The following is a 24903-nucleotide window of genomic DNA, read 5'->3' as shown; positions in this document are numbered from 1 at the left end:
ACAGCGAATGCATGTGAGTTGCTGCCTTCCTGAAAGCAGGAGATTTGAACCATGCTTTTGTAAAGCAAAGGGCATGGGCTTTGTAAAGGTCATCAGAGGACTGGCCTAACGAGCTGTCACGGGAAGGGCAAATGGTACTTCTCAAAGCAAGGACAGGAGAGGGAGACGGCCCAAGAGAGACAAGCTGGCACAGCACAGAGAGTGGCCATAGGGAGGATTTCAAAAACTGGCAAGGTTAGAGGGAACTGTGACTGTAAAGACTTGGTGTGACAAGGAGAAACAGGAGGTAGAGAAGACAGAAATGATGAAGCTCTGGAACTTTTTCACACTAAGATTACTGCAATTGTCTTTCCATGCATAGGAGAAAGGCTGCCAAGTAACCTTGCTCTTCTCTTTCTTGAAATGGTAACCACTGACTAGTACAGACACATGCAAAAACACACACACTCACACCCACACAAACATGCAATTGCACAAAATCAGGAAATTGTCCAGCTTTCTTCTGAGATACTCAAGGTTTGACAAAGCGAGCTCTGACTCAGTGTTAACTAAACCGAGTGCATGGCAGTCAACCAATGGCATCTGCTCTCCAGCATGTTCATTTTCACTTCTTTCCCTGAGACAATTCATAAGTTTTGTATGTGTTATTAGCAAAAAGTAGAGCTACAGATTTTTTTTAAGTGTCTTTTTTTTTATAATATGTTGAACCATTTTATTCAATTTGGAGTGAAAAAAATTAATTTATGGACTGTTTTCTGTTGTTTACAGCAAGCTCAAGGTTCATACCTAGACATTATATGAATGATGAAACAAAGTTGTAAATATTCATTACTTAGTGGAATCATATTTTTTTTAAAAGCACATCATTGTACACAAAGCATTTGTAAATCCCCATTAGTGGTATTTATGTTCCCACATCAAAATGCCTCGTTTGCAGCCAGCCAGATATCTTAGGCTTAGATCTTCCTCCTACATGTAATGGAATCACAATGCTGTCACAGACATCACAGCCATTTTTGTAAAATATGATGTTAAGGAAGACTGAGTTCATTGTACTATACATATGTAAATGCCTCTCTTTCAATAGTCTCAGGGGAAAGAAGATGCCAGAAAGAATTCCCAACCAGCGTACATATTAATTGTCACCACCTTTCATGGGATAGTAAAGCGCATTCATACAAAGAAAAGCATTAAGAATCAAGGAGGCTGCACAAGGAAAGTGAGGGCATTTGAGTGAGACTTAAGGAAGTCACATGGTAAATTATAATAATCTAACTGCAGTCTAGAAAATCACACTCTTCCCTTGTTTGTGTCTGTAATGAGGTAATGATGCAGCTCCTCTGGCTTCAGACAGCCACTACAGATTTACAGCAGGCTACAGAAGATCAGACTGCAGCACAAGTTCTTTGTTAGCAGTATACCGCAACAATGATATCTGAGTTCAGAATAGCTGTTGGTATAATTTGAAGCAGTGAACATGTTGTTCTTCTCTAGCTCAAACTCCTTTCAGTTTCAGAAGCATAGGGGACGGGTTATCACAGAGCACAATTAATTGATTGTTGAACCTGTATGTTTATGTGTTTGTGTGTGTGAACACATTCTGAGCCTCTCAGATCTTGCTGTGGGTAAGAAATGCACAGTATAACTAAATGGTTGGACTGAAAGTTTTGCAAATAAAGTATCTGGACAGAAACACCGCTCATATGGATGCTTCTGTACAACGAAATCTACTGGAAACCACTGTGTCTGCTTGAAGTAGATGACCTCTGTCTTTGGCATCCACCCAGATTCGAAACAATTAGGAGTATGCAAAAATTTTAATTTCCTGAATCAAAACCGGTAATTTGCCAAATTCCCAGCTACATACTATAATGGAGGTATACAAATCAATGTCGGCTCCTACATAGCATGACTTGAAGGAGATTACTGTTCCCAGTTCCACCACTTTTCACTTAGGGACTTGAGTTCTGTCTGCCGCCGAGACACGGCTGTTCACAAGAAAGTAAATGCTGTTTGCTTGTATAATTTCCCACTGTGCAGTCTTTGGTCATTCTGTGCTGCTTCTCTCCTGTTGAGGCTGCTAAATGAGTTGATATTACCTTAATGAAAGCATTGAAAGTGTGGTTAATGCTGCTAGACTCCATATTTAAAAACATTTTTTGAAATCAAAGTGAGTATCAGTAAAATATTCTCCTGTGGTTCGTGGCTCTGATAACCAGTACAATGACTTAATTGGCATTCTTGTGCAGTGCTTGGATCTTTGCCAGTTAATGACCCATTGCTGCAGTCTGCACAGGCAAATTACCCCTTCTGTCCGGCTCTTCAAGCTGATGGACTTTTGCCCAAGTAATGGCTGCAGGCTCCTATTCTCAGCTGGCACAGACCCCAGCATGACCATAAACATCCCCGAGAGGATCATAATATGATATATTGGACAGATTCTGATACGCCTCACAGTAATATACCGCCAAGCAGTTCTGCTGAAGTCAGTGACTTTGGCGGTGGCATAGCTGAAGAAAGAAACTGGTCCCTACACTGTTGCTTTCTCAAGTAATGAAGCACTTGCAGGCCGTTAGCTAGTCTGTGTCCCTTTAGATGATACAAGTTTTTGTGAACCCTTTGTCAAATATTGAAAATAGTTTTTATTTTTGTTCTGTTTTTAAATGGTTGTATTGTCTCTTCCCCCTACAGGATTTTCCATTCTTCAAGCGATTATGGAAGCAGCAGTACAGAACAACTGGCAAGTGACAGCCAGATCTGTAGGAAGCATAAAGGATGTTCAAGAGTTCAGAAGAATTATAGAGGAGATGGACAGGCGGCAAGAAAAAAGATACTTAATTGACTGTGAAGTAGACAGAATCAACACCATTTTGGAACAGGTATATGCTTTTCTGATACTGTGATCTCTCTGTGACAGACATCATTAATGTTTCCAGAACTGTCTGTTTCTAGAAATTAATTAAATATCCATTGAGATGAGAGTCCAAACAACTGGCCGGTTACCTAGTGAAATTAAAATGCCTCAGTGATGCTCATAGTTGGTGGCAGCACTTACATGTAACCTACCAGGAAATGTCTCTGTGATATTTTTTCCCAGATGTTAATAATGAATTATTTTTAAGTAGGTTAAGAACCTAAAACCTCAGCTGCCAGAGTAATGTTACTGGCATCAGGGCTACTTGCAGGGATTGCAAGACAGGTGCAGTTTGTTAAGTGGAACATGAAACAAGACATAAAAAGCCAGTGAAGTAGTTTTGAATCATCTTAAAGAATGCCCACATGGAAATACTGCTAATGAAAAATTCAGCTAGAAGTCCAAATAGCTCATTAGCACTTTTTGGTACATAAAGCCCTTCCCTCTGCCGATACAGTTGATGGCTTGAATTGTGCTAGAGTCTAAGCACCTTCACTGAGGGAGACGCACTTTTGGGTTGACTGTTTTGCTATTGCGTGGCCTTCCCAGTGTTCCCAGAGGAATGGCCATACCCTGTGGCCATCCCAGGGTGCTATGCAGAATGCCTGTGCTGTGCAATGTGCTTGAAGGGGTGTGCTAACAGATACACAACACAGGGAGCAGAAGCAGGACAGTTCCCTGCCGCCTGGGCTCACAGCAAACCTGGTGTTGGTGTGGAACCAAATCCATGCTGCTTGTTTATTCATAGGCATGTGGGAATTCACCTACATTAAGACTGAAAAAGTCTCTGATTATTGCCACTTCATAAATTTAACTGTGGGTTTATAGTATGGAATAGATCAAAAGTAACATTTAAATTTCATGAAGCATTAGCATATCTCTTAGAAATGTTGTATTGTAAACTAGTAGGAAACTGACCTCACTGCCATAAACCCTGGGAAATGCAAAAGCTCTATTTACTGAGTTCCTTCTCAAAATATTCAGTTCCTGTCAAGCCTTGAGGTGTATCCCTGAGGGCCAGTCTGTGGGGACTGAGTCACGGCCAGGTCCCATAGCTGCTGGTTGCTGGTTGCAAGGTTCCTTGCAGGAAGGAAAGGTGCTCAAGCGAACATAGCATGGGCCAATGCTGATCTGTAACTCTTGACAGCTAGTGTGGTTGTGATACTAATACATAGCACTGCATTTTAAACTGTATTTTTAGTCAATGTGATGAGTGGTCTCTGTGGGGAAATTCATACAGCAAAGTGTAAGCTTATTTTTTTTCTTTTTTTTCTTTAGTTTGCTCACGTTCTTGCAGAATATGCAGAACACCATACCCACAGCCCACACTTCTGAAAATGATGCAGGAGAGCACTCCTGAGCCAACCTTGAATAGCTCTTTGAGCCCACTCTCAACTGAGGAACAGGCCTTTTGTTTGCTCTTTCTAACTCCATTTACATTTGATTCTCTCTTTTCCTTATATTGTGCAAGTGAGAGAAAAAAAATAATCAAACCATTCCAGTGCCTAAAATGAAAGATGTATACCAAGCAAACCATATAGCAAAAAACTGGTGAACTCTTTTCTTCTGCAAGCATTCTAAATTCAAATCTAGTGAGGTTGTAATTTTATTAAATGTTTGATTCAGCTTTCTATCAATGTGACTTGCATCTGTGTAACTAAAGATTTGCTATTGGGCCCTCCAGGTTTCTCCGGACTCTACAGTACGCTGTAGAGTACTCACACTTTTGGATAATTAGAGCCTTTTTGTTGTCATTGTTGTATTGTGTATAGCCCATCTCTGTACTGTGAAATGGCTCTTTCTCTGTGTTATGCCCGCTGTCCATCTTTTGAACTTTATTTCCACAAAATTGTGACATTTCCATGAAATACTTACCCAAATTATCTCAAATTTTTCTAAAAGATCCTCAAATTTTCTTGGAGTTGGATTTTAGGACCGTATCAACCAGTTTTAGCCAATCAGTTGAACACTATCCATTATTTTGCAATCAAATCCCTGCAGACATTTTCACACATAAAGACTGTGACATATATCTCACTGTATTGCTGTAATATCACTATTTCCACTTAATTTCATTGAAGATACTCATGAGCAAAATTGTTTGAATTTGCAATATCAAAAACGGATTTAAAACTTTTTGTTTAGGAAACCAAGCTAGATAGTAAAGCAAACTAAACATACCTTCTGAGATAAATACTCTAATGCTAATCATGTCTTTTTAGCAGTCTAACAAGAGGAGTCCGGTTATACAGCACTTTTTTATGAGTATTGTCCCATTTATTTTATCAGAACCATTCACTTGACAAAGAGTTGCCCAAGAAGATCCTAGTCTGGTGCTAAAAATCTCTTCTGGCAACAATTTCCTGAGGTTTTGTTATCTGATACTCAAAAGCAATGACTTATGTTTCTGCAGGGAAAGTCAGTAATGGTGGACCCCAGGTTGATAGCTGAACAATTACTGGTTTTAGGCTTTTCCTTCCATCTCCTCTGCTCACCTTATTATCTTCTCATAAAGGAGTTTAAAAAGCCTCACAAATATGTGTGGTGTTTAATCCAGCTAGCCAGTTTATTCAAGCAAGTGGTGAGTTGTCTTCTTTTTAGCCAACTGTTTGCTGATAGCATACCGTTGAGGGGAAAGTTAACTCTGGATTTGCATATTTCAAATCTAGGGGTTTATTGCAGTTTAGAAAGTCAAATCGGTGCTTTGTGCAGAGTCTAGAAAGCCTGCTCAGCTAAGAGCGCGTTAACAGCATGCTGACTGCACAGCTGCAGGTGGCTCTGAAGAGCTTTTTCCCAGTGAGAGCAAAGGGAAGCCAAGACTCTATACCTGTTACAGCAGAGTACTGATGAACAAACTCTGTCCCACAGAGGGCTGGCATAGGCTGCCTCAGCCCAGCTGCCTTTCCATCCCTCTCCCTTTTTTGGCCTCCTCAGGAGCACATCTTCAAAGGTCAACCCTCCCATCATCTTCTGGGAGAGATGCCTCCCTCCAGAGATGGGGTTTACTGCGGTCACTGTGGGGATGTGTGTCACCTGCCTTTCATTTTCCCAGGGACAACAGCAGCATTTGCCAGTGACCCTGGATTTCAGAAGCTTAAACAGGATTTACTCAAGAACAAGTGTCATAGTAGAAATAAACAGACTGTAAACCACTAAATAGTCTACACACGTGCTGAGTTTGCTATAAGACTTTTGGGCTCTTGGCCAGGCCATTCGGCAAGCTTGTCAGTTCTCTGCTTCAGAAACTGCATATCGTGGCTTTGTATTAGTGCTTGGATTAAGTAAGAGTGACCTATTCTCCTGTATCAGGCTGGTAAGTGTGTGCAGTTCTCTTCCTTTGATGCTTTTTTTCAGCCAGGTCAAACCAGGGTATACCTCTCTTCCAAAAGGGTAGGCTTATCTAAAGACAATTATGCATCTGAGGATTTTCTTCAGAGACCTCAGGTTTTGCTGGAATATTCTGTACTTTCCTCCAGCAACATACAGACATGTGAGTCAGTGACCTTGAGTATTCCATATGCCTTTAACATCTGGCACATCTGTATATCCCTGTGTTTCCACGATCTGAAACCTGTCATATGAAGTATTTCTCTTCTCAGGGCTGGCTGGTACCCAGGAAGGGATCTCTCCCAGCTCTCTCCCCCTGGTATGTAAATGTAAGGTAGGGGAAAGAGGACACCTCAGCTCCTACTCTGCCTGGGTAACCTATTTTGTGCCAGGTTTCACTCTGCAGCACATCTGGTTTCATTCCCCTTCCACAGAATCTTGTGATGGACCCCATATTGTGTCCTAGGGGTGGATACCCTGCCCAAATCACCTCTGGCCCTATCTCTTCAGCTGCAGAGTAAGGGGAACCAGAGAGATTAATAGTCATTCTGTAAGTTACCATCTGTTTGTTCACTTACCCTATAGTTCTATAACCACTGAGTATGTGGATCCATATCCCTCCTTGCACAACAAAACTATATCCAATTTAATCATCTAGTGGCCTCTCAAGCACATAGATAGCAACACTTACATCATGTGAAATTCATAAGCTCCCCACACTTCTTGTCCCTTGATGCTAAAATATTCCTTCACAGATAGATATAAAATTTTGTTCTCATAAACAGAAGAACATTTTCTTCTGAGAACTAACAGTAAGCTTTAGCCTGTTCAACCGTGTATTTAGAGACATGTTTTTGAGTTAAGAAATAGGTTTTTCTTATTCCCAAGATAACAAGCTGTATTTCAGACTAGAGTGGCTTTATGTCCATTTAGAAGAAAATCTCCTGAGGGAAAATAAGGAGGAAGAAACTCCATTCAGGATCATAATGGTGAAACTTTACAAAAGACCAGTTTATTCCAGAGGCTGCATGCTTTTATCAAAAGGACACTATCTCCAAACATAGTCATAAAAGTTAGGTTTCAAGGCAATGTCTGTATTGAGTGGAGGCATCTCACAAAGCAGAAGCAATATTACAGTCCCCAAAATTTTACAATGACAGTCAAACAGTCACAGAAGACTTGAAGTAAAGCATCCCTAGGATTAAGAAGGGTAATCTGATTGACTGAACTCTGTCTGGTGCAAGCACTGACTGTGGACTTGACCTTTGGGTCTGAAATTTTGATATTAGAAAAATGGGTCTGGAGGTTTTCAGTAAAGCCACAGCTGCATCCCTCTGCAGAGCTGTTCGGATCTCAGGGGAGTGTGCTCGCTGCACAACAGCTTCCACATTTGGGGGGTCATAAGTATAAATACAAAACTGCAGTATTCGGTTGATCAATAATCATTTAAAAAAACAAGAAGGAAGAGTGTAAGTGAAGAAAATCAACACCACTTTCATGTAAGCTTCTTGGTTTATGTGTTACATTATAAACAGGTAGTCTGGTGAGGGTTTGCCTGTGTTTTCTGTAGCAATTAAAAATATAATAACTGCCTATAAACACTGTGGTATGCTTGAAGGAGGAGCAGAGCTATGGGTAGCTTCAGCTTCTGCTTTGCTTCTGAACCCCAGTGGTGCCGTGTCCTCTGAAGGGGCTGCGCTGCATGGAGCACAGCCTCCAGAGCTCTGTGTCCCTGCCACCTTCTCCAGGGCTCGGTGCCACGGCTGTGTCAGCCTGATTTTATCCTCTGTGTGGAGCTGGACAGGGAGCAGAGGGAGGGGGTTCAGCTGAGTATCTGATATGTATAGTGCTGTGTAATGTCACTCAGAAACTGGTACAGTTCATTTTTACGTTTCCAATGAACTAGAAACTTAAAATTTAGGACATTTCTTCATTAGTTGCCCGTGAGTATTGTTGAAACCATGATCTAAAGCAGAATGAAAGGTCACTTCTTTTCTTTCATATTCAGAGAGTTTCAGCAGCTCACAGGTCCATACGGTCATGTGGGGAGGAAAGGGGAATTACTTAGGTCAGTCACCCTCAGGACTGTAGCTAGCAGAAAGTAAGTAAAAAATGGGCATATGTCAAAAGCGACAGCTGTATCTGCCTTAAAGGGCCTGCTCCTATCAGCTGTAAAACTAATAAAGGGTCAGAGATGGATTGCTAAAGCAGAGAGAAGTAACATCTTGGATTAATCTACCCCATGTATAGCGCATTTCGGTCATACCTGAGGAGAGAATTTCTAGCTTCTAAATAGTAATGTCTCTCCAAAGCCGTCATCCAGACTTCATAAAGCAGGGCAGGTTCCAAATGACAGGAATTTAACAAAGTATTAGTCATCCTGCAGAATGACTGAGGTAATGGCACACAAAGCTTAAAAGTGTTCAAAAGACATTAAAGCACAGTTTTAAAGGTATCTGATTAGTAATAATAATAATTAATACAAAATGTCTCACCGTAAATGTGCAAGCTGCTGTATATAGAAGACCACTGCCAAGCAACTCTGGTTTCTTATGCCAGAGGCATATGAACCTGAAGTCACCATTAGAGTTTTTATTTTTCTGTGATAGTAGCAATTACTCATTTTATGTTTTATGATAATTCATGGGATATAAATGCACACACCAATGCACACACATGCATCTGCTTTTGATATTTTGCATATTTTTACCACAACATTTGTAGTATGTTTTTATGCAGTTACAAGCATATTTGTATGGCAACCTCTGCATTGCCATTAAATGTGCAAAGAACCAAAATCTTTTCTCAGTTACACTGCTGCAAGTATAGAGTCAACCGTTATCCTGGAGACAATATTTAAATTGATACCATTGTGCTCATGGAGAGATTGTATTTGCTTTGAACTTCAGTTAATAGGCAGCTGTAAAAGCAGAATTTGCCGCATAGTTCACCTTTCTTTGCAGCTTTTCAGTCCACAGGTTTGTGCATGTGTGTTTGCCATTAGAAAGCCCTCTGAGGGTCCCACTGGTTATTTGGCCTGTGTCCACATTGTATGAGCTGCTTCTGCAGCTGGCACTAATTGTTACCCTTGTTGACAGTCTCAGTAGAAAAGTTGAGCCTCAGGGCCATTTGCAGTAGCCTCTCACTCCTGTATTTGATGTACTTTGGAAGCAAATGTACACACTGATGCTTCTCATGCCCTACCTGGACTGTGGGGAGAGGATTTGGTCTTTCATTAGCTGTACTGGTATTTTTCAAAAACAGCATTCGCCAAAAGTATTTTAAAGATACAGAGGGAAAGGGAGAGCTGGCTAGAATTTGCTCAACATGTGATCTCCTGAGTTTTTTGTCCCACTGGATTTGTCCATCTCCCCATCCCTAATAGCTCTGGGATCTTTGTCACCTCTTCTAAGCCCCTGGCTGATTTTAAAATCCCTCGCTCACACATCTCTTCCAGGTTTTAAAAGTCAGTGTTGTAGAGAAGTTGCTTTGTTACAGTCCTAGCATTTAATGTGGTTCTTTCTTCTCCATATAAAGGATAAACCCTTTCATCTTAGCAGACATTACCTTAATTTCTGCATCTGTCTCTCAAATAGTTTAATGCTTGAAACTCTGCTTCTAACCAAAGGCTTTCCTTAATTAGTTTCCAAGGCAACCATCTTGGCGACAATTCAGATGAACCAACTGCAGGGAGAGGAAGGAAACACACTATCAAAATGAATAGTAATAGCACAATACCACTGTGCAAACAGGCGTTGTACATCACCAGAGACAGCGTGATAGTTCTGGTGTCTCATAAGTTCATTTACAAAGGGGAGAAGTCCTAACTCAGTAAGAGAAAAGCCGCACAAGAGCGTATGTCTTTTCTTCACAGCTGACTAAGCCAGGATTAATGGCTTTGGTGTGATATGAATCTGAGGGAAGAAGAGAACTACTGGTGCTTTTCAGGGCCCCTCATGCACCAAGATGTTCCCAAGTGCATTTCATAAGGCAGTGTTCAAATAGCAAGATATCCAGAGTGGGAACACCTCACTGGACTTTTTTAGCCCAGATGCTGGTGGTGCAGTATATAAGACACTAGCAACTGATAGCTGCAGCCTTGCAGGGGGAAGTCCCTCAATAGGAGGTACCTGGGTGTGATCCAGAGCTATGGTGCACTTGCTCTGGGCTACAGATGGGTTTGGATCAGGCCGTAATATGGCAAAGTACCATCCCAGTGCAGATCACTCACTGCTTGTAGTTATACATTCATACGTGATTCCTATCTCATCCCGCCTTCATACCGGTGCAATGCCACCGGCCTCTGTGGAGCAGATTAAAGCGACCAAGGGCAGCCTGGGCTAAATTTATAAAGAATCAGGCCTGATAAGTCATCAGCTAAACCTCAGATACAACTCATCCCACAGTATTCAGCCAGTAAGATGGAAAACAGCATAACAATTTTAGAGGAAGTTAGTGTTCCCGGGCTTAAAAAAGCTTATGTTACTAAATTAAATTTGTTCATGTCACACCATGGGCGTGCATATATAGGTATAATGGTGTATGTACTACTGGAAGCTGGTTCTTCCAAGGCATGTAATGAATAAGATTATCAACAATATACATAGACCCTTAAAAGTACCCTGAGTATCTTCTATCCTGGGAGAACGCATGTAAAGAATCAGAAGAGAAAAATATTGCTGTAACTTTATTACCTCATATGAGTAAAACAGCCTCCCCTGCTGCATAAACTAAGTCTAGTAAAAATAAATTAACTCTTCGTAATCTCAGTTCATGGTTTATGCACCAAGTTATATGGGGAATATTGCAGAGTGCTGTTTAGAGTGAAGCGGAGTAAACCTTTCAAACTCCTTCAAAGCAGTGAAAAGAGCAAATTGATTGCAATTCTAGTCACTGTAAAATTCCATTTATAATAAAAAAATATGAGAAAAAGTAACCTTGTTTTTCCTAGAGGAGGTTGCACTGATTTATTATTTTTCTTAATTTCATTAATTAAGGGCATTAGAAAGGAAAGAAAATGCTCAAAACAGAAAAAAAAAAAGAATTATTATTATTCAGTATTTTTCGGGCTGCTTGAAGGCAGTGCTCTGCAGTACAAAATCCCTTCCAAAAGATTCTCATGTGAGCATTGGGACTGAATTACTGCGACACTTCTGGGTTATATCCAAATAATAGTTTGAAGTGATCCTGACATGCAGTAATGGTTTATATAAGCAGAATTCTGTTTCCAAGGACTCTTGTTCAATTCCAGGGAACAATACTGGGATTTTACTCAGACATGCTGATGGGAGGTATGGAGAAAATGGGAAATTTATGTATGTTACAATGAAAACTGTGTGCCTCAGTTTACCTAATTTCTCAGGGCTCGGTGTTGGGACCATTTCTGTTCAACATCTTTATTGATGATCTTGATAAGGACACAGAGTGTATCATCAGTAAATTCACAGATGACACCAAGTTGAGCGGGAGTGTCGATCTGCATGAAGATAGGGAGGCACTACAGAGGGACTTGGAGAGATTGGATCAGTGGGCCAACATTAACAGGATGAGTTTCAACAAGGACAAGTGCCAGGTCCTGCACTTGGCCCACAACAACCCCATGCATGGCTCCAGGCTTGGGGAGGTGTGGCTGGAGCTGTGTGGAAGAGAAGGATCTGGGGGTTCTAATTGACAAGCAGCTGAACATGAGCCAGCAGTGTGCCCAGGTGGCCAAGAAAGCCAACGGCATCCTGGCTTGTATTAGAAATAGTGTGACCAGCAGAAGTAGGGAGGTGATAGTCCCCCTGTACTCTGCACTGGTGAGGCCACACCTGGAGTGTTGTGTCCAGTTTTGGGCATCTCAATACGAGAGGGATATCGAGGTGCTGGAGCAAGTGCAGAGGAGGGCAACGAAGCTGGTGAAGGGCCTGGAGAACAAATCCTATGAGGAGAGATTGAAGGAGCTGGGGCTGTTCAGTTTGAGGAGGAGAAGGCTGAGGGGAGACCTCATCACTCTCTACAGCTACCTGAAAGGACATTGTAGAGAGGTTGGTGCTGGTCTCTTCTCACAGGTGATTAATGACAGAACGAGGGGGAACGGCTTTAAACTCCAACAGGGGAGGTTTAGACTGAACATTAGGAAAAAATTTTTCACAGAAAGAGTGGTCAGACAGTGGAATAGGCTGCCCAGGGAGGGGGTGGAGTCACCATCCCTGGATGTGTTTAAGTGTTGTTTAGATGAGATGCTGGGGCATATGGTGTAGGGGAGAACTTTGTAGAGTAGGGCTGATGGTTGGACTCGATGATCCCAAGGGTCTTTTCCACCCTGAATGATTCTGTGATTCTGTGAATTCCTTGTTCTGCTTTGGTTGTGCACGGCTTTTGTTTTACTATTAACAAATTATCTATTTACCTATTAATTGTCTTTATCTCAACCCACAAGTTTTCTCGCTTTTACCCTTCTGATTCTCCTCCCCATCCCACCAGAGGGGAGGGAGCGAGCGGCTGTGTGGAGCTTAGTTGCCAGCTGGGTTTAAACCATGACAAGAACACAACTTTTGCTTTATTAGTCTCACTCAAGAAGCTAAAGAATTCATTAATGAAAAATTTCTACAACACATCTTTTCAAGGAAGATCTCTGGGAACGAGCATCTTCTCTTGAGAATATCTTGGCAAAATGAGGGGCAAAGATCTTGGCAATTTTGAGTATCCATTTCATACGCTATGAAGAATTTTTGTTATGATTGTAACAGCCCCCCATATCTGATCTTATTTTTAGTGAAATAGCTTCAAGTGATGTAGGGTAGCTTAAGTTTTGATTGATTTTGATGTGAAGGTCTCTGTATTGAAGGACATGACTTGTGAAGAGAGATGCAATCCTGAGAGATATAACACTGCTTTCATCTGTCTGAACAAAGAAAAGATTTTGATATAAAGAAAAGTTTATTTAATGAATTTTGTTCAGCTTAAAGAGTAAATAATTGTGATTATGAATGTCAGTTACCAGGGATCATAAAACTCTTCATCTCAGTGTCCTCCAGGGCCTGATGTTTTGCAGTAGAATACGTCCTTTAACAATAAGTGTGCCATCAGATTAGTTAATCTGACAATATTACTAAGTCACACCAAGGAAAATGAATTTAGGAAAATTGTTTCAGGGCACAGAAAATTCACAGAAAACTTTGTCATCACACTGAAAGAAATTACGAGAAAGTATCATGCCCTCAGAACCTATGTTGCAGTTTGTAATTTTTTTCCTAAGTAATTTCTAATGTAAGCTTTTATGCACAAATTGAATGCATATTCCACTACAAAATCTTCAATCAGCAAATGTCAGATTAGTTATGGGAAAAGAAAGTTTAGCCATATGGAGGGAGAACGAAGTACAATACCGCTTTCAGATGTTGCATTTAATTACCCTCCAAGGACTAACATGCACAGCCATCATCTATCTGGAGATGGCCTAAAAGTAAAATTTCACTCTTGATGTGACTGTCATCAAGAAGAGAGGCAAGGGAAAGAAGGGCACAAGAATGGGGCCAGAGAGGGAGTAACTTTAATAAAATGCTTCAGAGGCATCTCAGATCCCTGCTTCCACCATGCGTATTTTTGTCCCCTTCTTCTAGGAGATTCTTCTTCTCTAGGAGATTATCTCCCATGAGAGATACATTGCAGAAGAGCCAAAAGCTGTCTGAAGAACATTTTATAAGCCCAAGCAAATGATCTTGATACTGTGCTATAAAGGAAGGTAGAATTTTGGTTATGAGGTGTAGTCACAAACGTTTTTACTGCACTACAAAATCCAGCAATTGGGACTGTGTATGGATTTGTGACATTCCCTAAAGGACATGAAGCCTCTGAAATGGTGAATTAATTAATCTCAACTATATATGCAGTTATTTTTATCTGCAACAAATAATACCTGTGTGGAATATTTATCTTAATATTTAATACATTCTTCCTTTAATATTTAAGTCAAATTAATATAGAACTCATTCTTCATATAAATGAAATCATTGTTTACTGCATATTTTGCAGCATCACAATCCCTGGTGGCCAGATTCCCATCCTGTTAATACTAAGTGAAGAAATAAATCACCTTCCCTGGGTTTCACTACAGTTACAATCATGAGGTTTTGACCCTGTGCAGGAGGGAAGCCGCTTCTACGGAACGTGGAAATGGCTTTATTTCCGTGAAATTAAGGCAGGACAAGTGTCACTTGTTTGGCTGTGACAGACCACCACTAGCTGTGATGTATCTTTTGCCACCGTAGGATTGAGGTTCCTTTGGAACCTCATATATTGGTACTGGTTTTGTTGGTGTAATAGAAAGAGGCACAATCATGACACCAAAAAAGCCATTTTTTTATAACTTTACTGAGAGAAGATTGAGCCTTGTCTAGTGTTTATAATCCTCAAAGGGAACTCACTCTTTCTGCAGGAGCATGTGTGTAAATTGGAAAACGGGAGTGGGCTCTTCAAACTTACAGTCAAATGGATCTATTGAGGTTACAAAGGATCTTATATTTACTGTGGCATCTGGTTAGATGAGGAAAATCCTGTTCACATTTCAGGAGAGCTTTTATTTTATGTTCTCCTCATATTTATCCTACTCGTACCTGGAAAATTTACATGACAAGGGGTGACCTGTGCAAAGTAAACAGAGAGGAACGATTATGTATGGCTGTCAAATGCTGTTGCACCTTCGCACACATAATAACCCGGTAGAAGGTAACTGCATTGCGGTCAACAGTGCGCTGACCCCAGAGAACTGAAGTGCAGTGGCTGCAAGTCCCGTGGGCAGCTCCCCTACTGCAGCAGGGGTCTACAGGAGTGGGAGGGAGGCCAGGGAGAGGACTTTGTTTCCCAGCTGAAGGAAGGGCTTCTTCGGTCTCTCGTTTTCCTGAGTGGTAGAAACAGAGCTGAGATGCAGTACATTGCAGATGCCACTCAAGATAAGCTAAACATCCTTGCTAACATACTGACAAACTTTTGGGGCCTTGACTTCAGCTTTTATTGAACTAATTAGATTGTCACCCTGATACTCTGTTCCTCTCCTTTCTTAAGTGTGTCGTGAAGACCAACAGTGCCACTGGTCCAGTAGGGTGCTGCATCACAGGGCACAACTTTTCAATCATTTAGTCCAATATCAGGTAGGACTTGCTCAGATAAGATAAGCTCAGAACAGAACTGCTATCAATAGGGATGGAAACTAGAAAACGCCTGACCTGATACCCAGGAGAGAAGAGAGTGTGCTCCACAACAATTTAAGCTTGCCAGACAGTTGTTGCTTGTGCTTGATATCAGTGCTTTTCCACAAAGTGCAATCAACACTGATAGCTGATCCTGACGATGCTGTTGAATTTTTTTTAGACCTGAGTCCATTTATATGTTTCGCTTGTTTGCTGCGAAAAGAAAGAATTGTGCCATCACTTCTGGCATTTGCACACTGCTTTAAAGGCAAAGGTGTCATAATTGTATTTCTATAGAAAGGTATAAAGGCACATTACTGCTCAACTGGAGGTGGCTAAGCTCTCCTGTCCTCAGAAACTTACACGTTTACTTAAAAATCAGTAGAAATGCTTGAAGTGTGGGCTTTTGGCAAAATTGGAACCAAAATTAATGCATGAATAACCTCAACAAAGACAACAAAATCCTTTTTTACTCTGAGCTTATAGGAAATCTCATTTTTCTTGCTGTCTTTTTAAAACCTAGGAAAGAAGAGTTCTATAGTTAAGCTGCCTCATTGTTCCCAGATATGGTTGAAATGGAAAGACACATTACAGCAGGTCAGATCTCTGCCTGTCATTCCATTTAAGTGGCATATTTCTGCCACTTGTCAGGTATGAAAAGCACAGTAAAAATCTTTAGACCTTCTTTGTGGCAATACTGCCTGTCAGCATCAGTATTTTATGTTATGGAAAGATCTAATAGACTCGTAAAATATCGGGGGTTTGAGCTGTGGATAGGTAGTCTGTACTTTTGTGATCTGATTTTTTTTCTTTCTTTTTTCGTTTGTAAATAAAATATGATAAATAACTGTGATTAAACAGACTAGACTGACCAGATGGCAGTGGATTCAAATGAAGGAAAGATGAGCTCCAAACAGGTATTAATTGGACATGGTGGTTTTCTTTTCACTTCTGCCAAAATTGCGATAGCTACTTCTCTAGGCAAAAAGTGCAAGCATATCCTCTTAGCTTGTATTTTTCAATGACTCTTTAAATCAAAGCTCACAGAGGCAGTAAGGTGGATTTAAAAGTGACTGAACTGCTGGGCTTAGACAGTTGTGATCAGCAACACAAAAGCCAGCTGGAGGCTAGTTACTATTTGGAGTACCCTAAGGGTACTTTGGGCTAATACTGTTTAACCTCTGTATTAATGATCTGAAGGTTATGGGATGGAGTGCACTCTCAGCAAGTTTGCAGATACCAAATTAGGAGGAGTGTTTGATACACCAGGTGGTTGTGCTGCCATGCTTTGACAGGCTGATGAAGTGGATGCAGGGGAACCTCATGAAGTTCAGCAAAGGGAAATGCAAAGCCCTGCACCTGGGGAAGAATAACCCCATGCACCAGTACAGACTGGGTAGAAGCTTCCTGACTGGAAAGCAGCTCTGTAGAGAAGGATCTCGGGGTCCTGGCAGACAAGTTGAGCACAAGCCAGCACTGCACTCTCACAACAAAGACCAACAGCATCCTGGGCTGCATAGGATTATCATGGTCAGCAAGTCAATAGAAGTGATCCTTCCCCTCTACTCAGCACTGCTGAGGCTGCATCTGAAGTGCCGTGTACAGTTCTGGGCTCACTAGTATAGGAGAGATGTGGACATCCTGGAGCAAGTCCGGTGAAGGGGCCCTACGATGATTAAGGGACTGGAGCATCTGATATACAAGGAAAGTCTGAGAGAACTTGGGTTGTGTAGCCTGGAGAGGAGAAAGCTCAGGGGGGATATTCATACTGTCTGCAAATACCTGCTGGGAAGGAATGAAGAAGATGGAGCCAGACTCTTCTCGGAGAGTCTCACTGAGTTTCAGAGTCTCAGCAGTGCCCAGTGACAAGACAAGAGTCAAGGGCACAAGCTGAAATGCAGGAAATGCATAAGAAAAATAATTTTTACTGTGAGGGTGGTCAGACACTGGAACAAGCTGCCTAAAGAGCTTGTGGAATCTCTGTCTTTGGGGATATTCAAAACCTGACTGGACACGGTCCTGAGCAGCCTGCTCTAGCTGCCTCTGCTTTGAGCTAGGGGGTTGGAATAGACAATCTCTAGAGGCCTCTGCCAACCTCATCTGTTCTGTGATTTCCTCCATCCATAAAAGAAGAATTATCTTTCCCTGTTACGAATCAGAGACAAGCCATTGGTATTTTTAAAAGACAAAATATGACTGCTCAGTCCCACCTATCAAACTTATACTATTCTTCCATCGCTTGATTTCTTTTGAGCCTACAGAGTCTTGTCATTCTTTCCTTGCCTCTGGTCTGTTACTACTGTTCACCTACACATTCTGTTCTTACCATTCTAGTTCATCGTCAAGTCCTCGGAGAAATGTTCCAGTGAAACCTCCGGATCTGTCTCCATCACTACTGTTTAAAATGGCTTCCCTGCCTTGACTTTCCTCTGAGAGTTAACCTGTCTTCTCATAATGTTCCCCTTACCCTTAACTCCAGTGTTTAATTTTCATGGACAAAAAAGCAGATCCATGTTCTAGACCAGGAAGTAGCTGTGGTTGTAATTTGAGTAGGGAATAAGTCAAACGGTAACAGTAATTGTGAGGGTAGTATTGAAGTTATTTTGCTTCCTGTTCACTGTCCTTCCTCTTAGGTATTCTGTAGACTTTGAACTACATCATGAGAGAATCATCATTATTGCTTTAGAAATATCATGATGCTCCATACCAATTTAATATTAGCCAGTTAATTTCTATAATGCTATGTTCTAAAACTGTAAGAAAAAATGTAAAAGCTAAGGCAAAAAACTGTAGTTGCCTATTTATTATCATGATGACTGATGCAGTGGAAACCGAGTTGTCTTTATGCTTTCAGTCAGAAAATAACTTCTCCAGGCAAATGAAAAACTAAAATTGGCAATGCTGACTTGATTTCTCAGATCTGGCATATAAGTCTGTACTTCCCGTAAACCTGGTGTTGGCCAGCAGATTTGACTTTCATTTTAAAACCAGATACATTTAAATTATGTTCCCTCTAGATTTTCTCTTAATTAATTGGAAATATCTGAAGAGTTAATTAAAAATACAAACTTTATTTGATTCTGTATCAAACCTGACATTATGATCTTTTTATCTACAAGGCAAGAATTATGTAGGATCAGAAGTCTGAATTATTCATGATAGTTTCCAGCCATTTTTTCCCTCTTCCTTTGTTCAGTATAAAATCTTATAAGCTTTTCTTTCAGTCAAGGTGAAAGCAATATTAAGTCTCGGAAGTGAAACTTACCAAAGACATGTAGCTCTGTGAAATCCTTGTCCTGTAATCCTGGCTTTCTATTCAGCACCACTATTCAATATCCCACTTTCTATATAAGCTTCACAATATATAAGCAGTTGATGAGATTTATTTGTTATACTCCTGTTTTCCTTCTTCATAAAAAAAGCTTTATCCATCCCTTTACTCCCCTAGGAGTAACACTGATGTCTGTGATTGTTTCTGCTCGGTTTGCTAATCTGGCAGCTCCATTCAAGATGCTGGACAGTTGGTAGAGGGTGGAAAGGGAGAGAGGGAGGAGGAGAGTTGTGCTTGTTGAGATATAGGACGGCATGTGTAGTGAATTTTGAAAACATTGTTAAGATCCAGTTAAATATTTATGAACTAACATGGTTGATCATGTGGGTAGATATACTGGCAGGCCACTTCTGAAAGGTGCTTTATGAATTAAGTCTTGACTGTAGTATGTTGGATCTCTCTAAGGGACTAAACAGAATTATTCTGGTCATTTTGGAGACATGACAACAGATGAGATGAAAGTTGAGTCTGATCTATGCTAATGAATCCTGCATTTCCTATTTGCAGTATCGCTCCTGATGCCTGTAGCAGCTCCATGTATGTTTTTCTTAGAGCCTGCGACTTCATCTGTTGTGGTATTTTTCTCTTAAATAAACACATTTCTGGATAGAAATGTAAAAGCTTTCTTACTTGTTATTAAGGTTAAACCAACAAAGAGTATTGTTGTTAAATAAGTTCTTTGTTTCTAACCTTTTAAAAGTAAATCGTTGCCTTTAAGGTGAAATTAAAACATACAGAGAATTCAGTATGCAAATAGCATGCACACCAGATGATCTGAAGGAAGCCTGCACATTTTCATAGAAAACAAATGTGAGTGTAGGAAAGCAGATGCTTCCTACCAACAGAGTGTACATACAGTTCTCAAGAGGACCCGAACAGCAATTTATTTTCAGCCTGCTGCAAGTATGCAGATTCCTACAGAATTAAATGTAAATTTAAAAGAAATGGCATCTATTAAGGACAAGACAACCCAAAGAGGCAATTGGGAACTTAATAATTTAATCAAGAACTTTAACAGTCTCAGCAGTATATCTAAAGTCAATGACTCAAATGTCATCTGTTTTTAGCAAAGACGTAAGTGGTCATGTTGAAAAGATGTGTTTCAGAGTATGGCATTTGGAGTGTTTATCTGTGACCATGGAGAAGTACGTTAGTATGGTATGTATAGATTTTCAGATGATTCTCCATCAAAAAGCATCATCTGTTCACTTGAGCTGCTCATAGGGTATAGTCAGTGACACACACACATAATCGCCACAACTATTAATTAAATTCTTACTGCTGGACATTGTTCCACCTGATGGCTGTGGGACTGGATGGATGTTACTGAGATTATAATCTGAAGGCAGGGGAATAATGCTAAATGAAGTGACACAGTCTTGCACAAGGGGGTATTGCTGGTGAGCTGGCAGCCAGCTGCATAGACATGGAAACTGTGTTTTTCCCTCCTTTCTGTGAAAGCAGAATATTACTGGAATGGGGATGAGCACACAGGATGGCAGAATTCAGGCTTGCCAGGCAGTGCTGCCTCCACTCCTCCCCGTTACCCTTACAGAATCCAGCTGCTCAGTTCATCCTCCTGCTTTTTTGTCTCTTAGCGATTCCATTTAATGATTCCATTTGTACAGAGGGATGCCCAAGTGGCATCAGGAAGGGCAGGAGATGTTGGTTTAGTGGAATGTGCAACATCACATTTAGTATAAATTTTGGTGAAACATGTAAGGTCAGATGTGTCTGTTCAGATGCACTGGAAGCGACGAGTTTTCAGGCCTTTTGAAAGCTGTCAAAAGGCAATGAAGGTCACTGCTTATAACTTCAGGAATTTAAGCATTCATATATGACAAGGCTTGGCCAGGGTGCTCATGGCAGGAAACCCCCTGAACGACTTGGAGCCTACTGAGCTCCAATGTGCTGGTACAGTTTAACAAACAGAGTGGCAGGGCTGTGTCACCCGCCTCTCATGCACTCCACAACCAAGGAACAAAGTAAATAGTTACAATTTTACCTCATTTCAGAGCAGAAATACTTAAACTCATAACTAAAATTAACCTGGTCAGCAGGGGAGACAGTGATCACAAGGGCAAGTTTGCCAGGTAGGGTCATCTCTGCAAGCAGAGTTTTCTCAGCCTTTGAGTTACTCTTCTTTGTGCTCTGCCCACGTGTTTTAAAAACACAAATGACCGCATCGTGTCTGTAAAGCCACAGGTCTGTAATACTCAAGTTGCCCGTGGATTGGGCATAGAGGGGTACCGAAATGTTCATTCTCTGGTGTTTTCCCGACTGAATAATACATGGCTTTTTTCTTTACACAGGTTGTAATCCTTGGCAAACATTCTAGAGGCTATCACTACATGTTAGCTAACCTGGTAAGAACTTTTTTTCATTACAAGTATAGCTAAGGTTTAGAGGGTAATATATTCTGTTCAGATTGTGGCAACTTTAATCAGCAAAAGAGGAAATGCATGGATGGGTTCTTGGATTTTGAGAAATTACTTCAGTAAATAATAGAACTGGTATGTTATAGTCATTTGTACTCAATTATGGTCTTTCTTTTGTCTAAGAAGCTCATTACTCATTTTGAATTAATAATTTAATTATATGTTTTCCACTAATTTGTATCCTCATAAATAAGACACTTAATAACTGTAATCTTCTATGTAGCATATTCGAAATTTACGCACTCCAGGAAAAATAATTGTAGCATATTTGTGTATAAAATAAGTGGTCAAAACCTGCAAATTAGAACAATTCCGTCAAGTAAACCAGCCAGGCTGTTTAGCTGTTCTTTTGTATTTCAGAGTGTAGAGTGGTACCTGTGTATGTGTTGACCTACCAGGACAAGGCAGTACATTTTTGTCTGAGCTTCTTCTGGGTTCTAAAATTGACTTTCAGGGATGTTTATGATGCCTCTGAAGCACCATCTGCTAGAGTTCCTTAGAAAAGATGTTATATTGTAACTGATCCTGCAGCAAGACTAATTTTGGGGTTCTGTGTCTACTGTGAGTGGAAAAATGTTTTTCCAAAACTCAGACTTTCAAATTAGCAATCCCACTTAGTAGGATATTCTCTGTATCCATGTTTTGGGGTGATTAAAGCAGAAAAGACAAATTTCAAAATACCCTTGCTTGGTATAAGTACTGTATGACTTTAGGATGTGTCATTTTGCATTATAAGAACCAGTTATGATCTCGCTGATTAGCATGTGCATAGAAATACAGGGGTTCTTATTCTGGGTTACCTTTTAGCATGTGTAACCATTGACATTCAGATAAACATGGCTGCAATCAAGTCATACTAATCAAAAAGACACCAATTTACTGCCTCAGGTATAAATAACAACAGAGTGGGAGAGAATCATACCGTTCTGTTTGCAAGTGTAATGTTAAGCAATGCTGTGACAGAGAACTGCCTAGCAAGAGGTGTACTCTTTGCCTCCACAGAACAATATGGGTGTTAAGTGGTTTTCTGCTCCCAGCCCTGAACCTTTGTGCGCACTTTGCTGTACAAGTGGGATTGAGGTCTTTGACCCATTTTCGTCATGATGAGGAGAAAAGAGGAAATAGTACTTCAAGCTTCACCACTGTTTTCGTTCTGACCGGTGAATATTATGTACGGCATTGCCACAACACAACAGGGCAGTTTTCTATCGCAAAGGTCTGAACAAGAAGACATTTTAAATTCTATCCAATGCCACTATCACAATCCCAATTGTGATAGTAATTGTCTCCTTGGTAGAATATTTTCAGCTAACAAGAGGGAAATTAATCTGTTTCTTTTGTGCTACACTTGTAGCAGGTAAAACTGAGCCAAAGAAAAGGGACTTTGGATGGCAATGATTCCTGTGTTCTACATGTGTCCTCCCAGGGTTTCACAGACATTGTTCTGGAGAGAGTAATGCATGGAGGTGCCAACGTTACTGGATTTCAGATTGTTAATAACGAAAACCCAATGGTTCAACAGTTTCTACAACGCTGGGTGAGACTCGATGAAAGGGAATTCCCTGAAGCCAAAAACTCACCATTAAAGGTATTTATTTTACCCTAACAGTGATGGAGATTATATGAGTTGCTTTTAACAATTATTTGGGGGGACTTTAACCCCAGGTGTGCGCATGTGTGTTATATAGATCCCCGATGAGAATGCCTCGCAGCATTCACTGCCCTTCCAGAAGAGAGAAAGAGGCAAAGGCTGTTAGTTGGATGCAAGTGCCCACTATGGTGAGGGTTCCTCAGAGGCAAAGACTTGGTCTTGCAAATGGTGTCATTGTGCAGTGGACAATGCACTTTTAACTTGAACTTCTTGAGTTAGTCTTGGGGTGGGTGTGGGGACTACTTAGGTTAAATTTTAGATGCAAACTCTGGGTTACTAGTCCATTTTAATGCTAATAGAGAATTTCATGTGCAAAATAGAGTAGCTCTGGATTCACAGAGGAGCCACTGCCACCTCCTAGTCACTGCTGACCATTGCCCTCATAATTGAACCCTGTATTTTGCACCACTGTCCTTTACTTAAACGCTCTGGATATTATCTGCAACCAATAAAATTTCCAAATTTTTTTGAATGGAAGTCCAGGTTCACCAAAACTGTCATAGATTGGGTGAACTGAAAGCTGCTGTTATTAGAAGACTTGCAACCTGCTAGTATCTCCCCCAGATTTTTTTCTGCCTCAGCATCTCTATAGTAGAGGGGGATGCTATTCACTGTCTAGTCGGGGAGTGCATCAAGGATACTTGGTCCAGTGATGGAAGTCATAAAAATCTTCTAGGACCACTGCATATTCTTAATATTCCTATTACGTTCCTTCTTTCTCTCCCTCTTTTGGTGAGGCCTGTTCTTTTTCATCAGTGCACAGAGGTGAGTAAAACCTGGGACTCTTGGTGGATGAGAGGACCTTAAATTCTGTGTCTCCCGGGAGTCCACTTCTCCACATCATGTATACTGACTCTCTCAGGGAAACCAGACCTATCTAAGAAGCCATGATGAGACAGTTCATGTCTTTCCTGCTTGATTTGGGAGGGACACATACAAATTGATGAACAGATTTCAAATTCAAAATAACTCAAATAAACTGGAGTAATGTCTTGATATTAGTAAGACAGAATTCAGGAAAGCCTAAAATACTAGCTAGGAGGGGAAAATCTAGTCCGCTCCAGTGTGTGGGGGTATACCAGGGCAGGTGTTAGCACTGTGTTGGACTACAGATTTGCAATAAAATAAGATAATAGGAACCAGTTATGAGGTTCTGGTGCCAGAAGGCTGATGCCTTTCGGAGAAATACTTTTCCATCCTTGTGATCATGTGATTTCTGTGGGGAAGGAAAATTTTCTTAATCCCACATCATCCCATAGCCTTGCTGGCATTTCAGAGCAAGCAGAGAAAGGCAAGCATAGGCCCACAAAACTCGGATTAGTGTATTGTTCCCTGTTGATTAGGAGCTAGACCTGCTTTCTAAAGCTTCCTGGCAGTGATGCAGAAGTGAAGATAAGTATCATACTAATCTTGAAAGCTCTGAAATATATAAAGTTAACCTGGGAAGATTTTATTCCACTTGAAAGCAATTTACCTTGAGGGAAAAATTATTCTCCATTCTTAAAAAAGAATCTTAACTATATGGTACAAACACAAAGATTACATTACCTTTCCACAAATGTACTGCTCATTATAGAAATGTGCACAGTATTTGTCAATCAGACAAAAAGCATACTTAAAAATTGATGTACAATATTTTTTGATTAGGAAATAAAATTGCCTAGAGATTAAAGCCCTGATGTTTAATTTATTCTGTATTTTATCAGCCTTTCCCTTCTCTCTCTCTTTTTTCTCTTTGCATGCTCATGCATTTATAAGTAGAATTCAAATAAAGTAGAAAATTAGATCGCTCTCTTGGCATGACTTGGAAGGGACTGCATTAAGGTTACTGACAATTGATGCAGTCTGCTGAAAAAATTATCAGCGTGTAAGTTTTATGTAGTGCTAGATTGGATATCTATTACAAGGCTTTTTTAACCCAAGAACAAATACCTTAAAATTACTATCTGATTCTATATTGTTGTGTGGAATGTGACGTATAACCTTTGTTAGCTTACTAAAAGAGGAGAGGGTGGTCATTGCAACACATCACAGGAAGAGGTAAAGGTGGGCAGGATCAGAAGAGCGCCTGT

General features: G+C 40.6%; 1 protein-coding gene across 4 annotated transcripts in view; it reads left to right on the top strand.

Annotated features, from left to right (window-relative positions):
• GRIA3 (glutamate ionotropic receptor AMPA type subunit 3) overlaps positions 1–24903 on the top strand; it is a 156670-nt gene that overhangs the window by 67239 nt on the left and 64528 nt on the right. For all 4 annotated transcript variants that reach the window (XR_012630640.1, XM_074882227.1, XM_074882226.1 and 1 more), the window contains exons 4-6: positions 2692–2879; positions 21055–21108; positions 22607–22768. Coding sequence is in view for 3 of the 4 variants with exons in the window: in XM_074882227.1 (XP_074738328.1) it covers positions 2692–2879; positions 21055–21108; positions 22607–22768 (404 nt within the window). In the remaining variant the exon portion in view is untranslated. The remainder of the gene's footprint in view (positions 1–2691; positions 2880–21054; positions 21109–22606; positions 22769–24903) is intronic.

This window comes from Strix uralensis, chromosome 13 (genome assembly GCF_047716275.1).
Source record: "Strix uralensis isolate ZFMK-TIS-50842 chromosome 13, bStrUra1, whole genome shotgun sequence".
Lineage (NCBI taxonomy): Eukaryota > Metazoa > Chordata > Aves > Strigiformes > Strigidae > Strix > Strix uralensis.
Note: the sequence above shows the minus strand (reverse complement) of the source record. Positions and strands in the feature narration are given on the sequence as shown.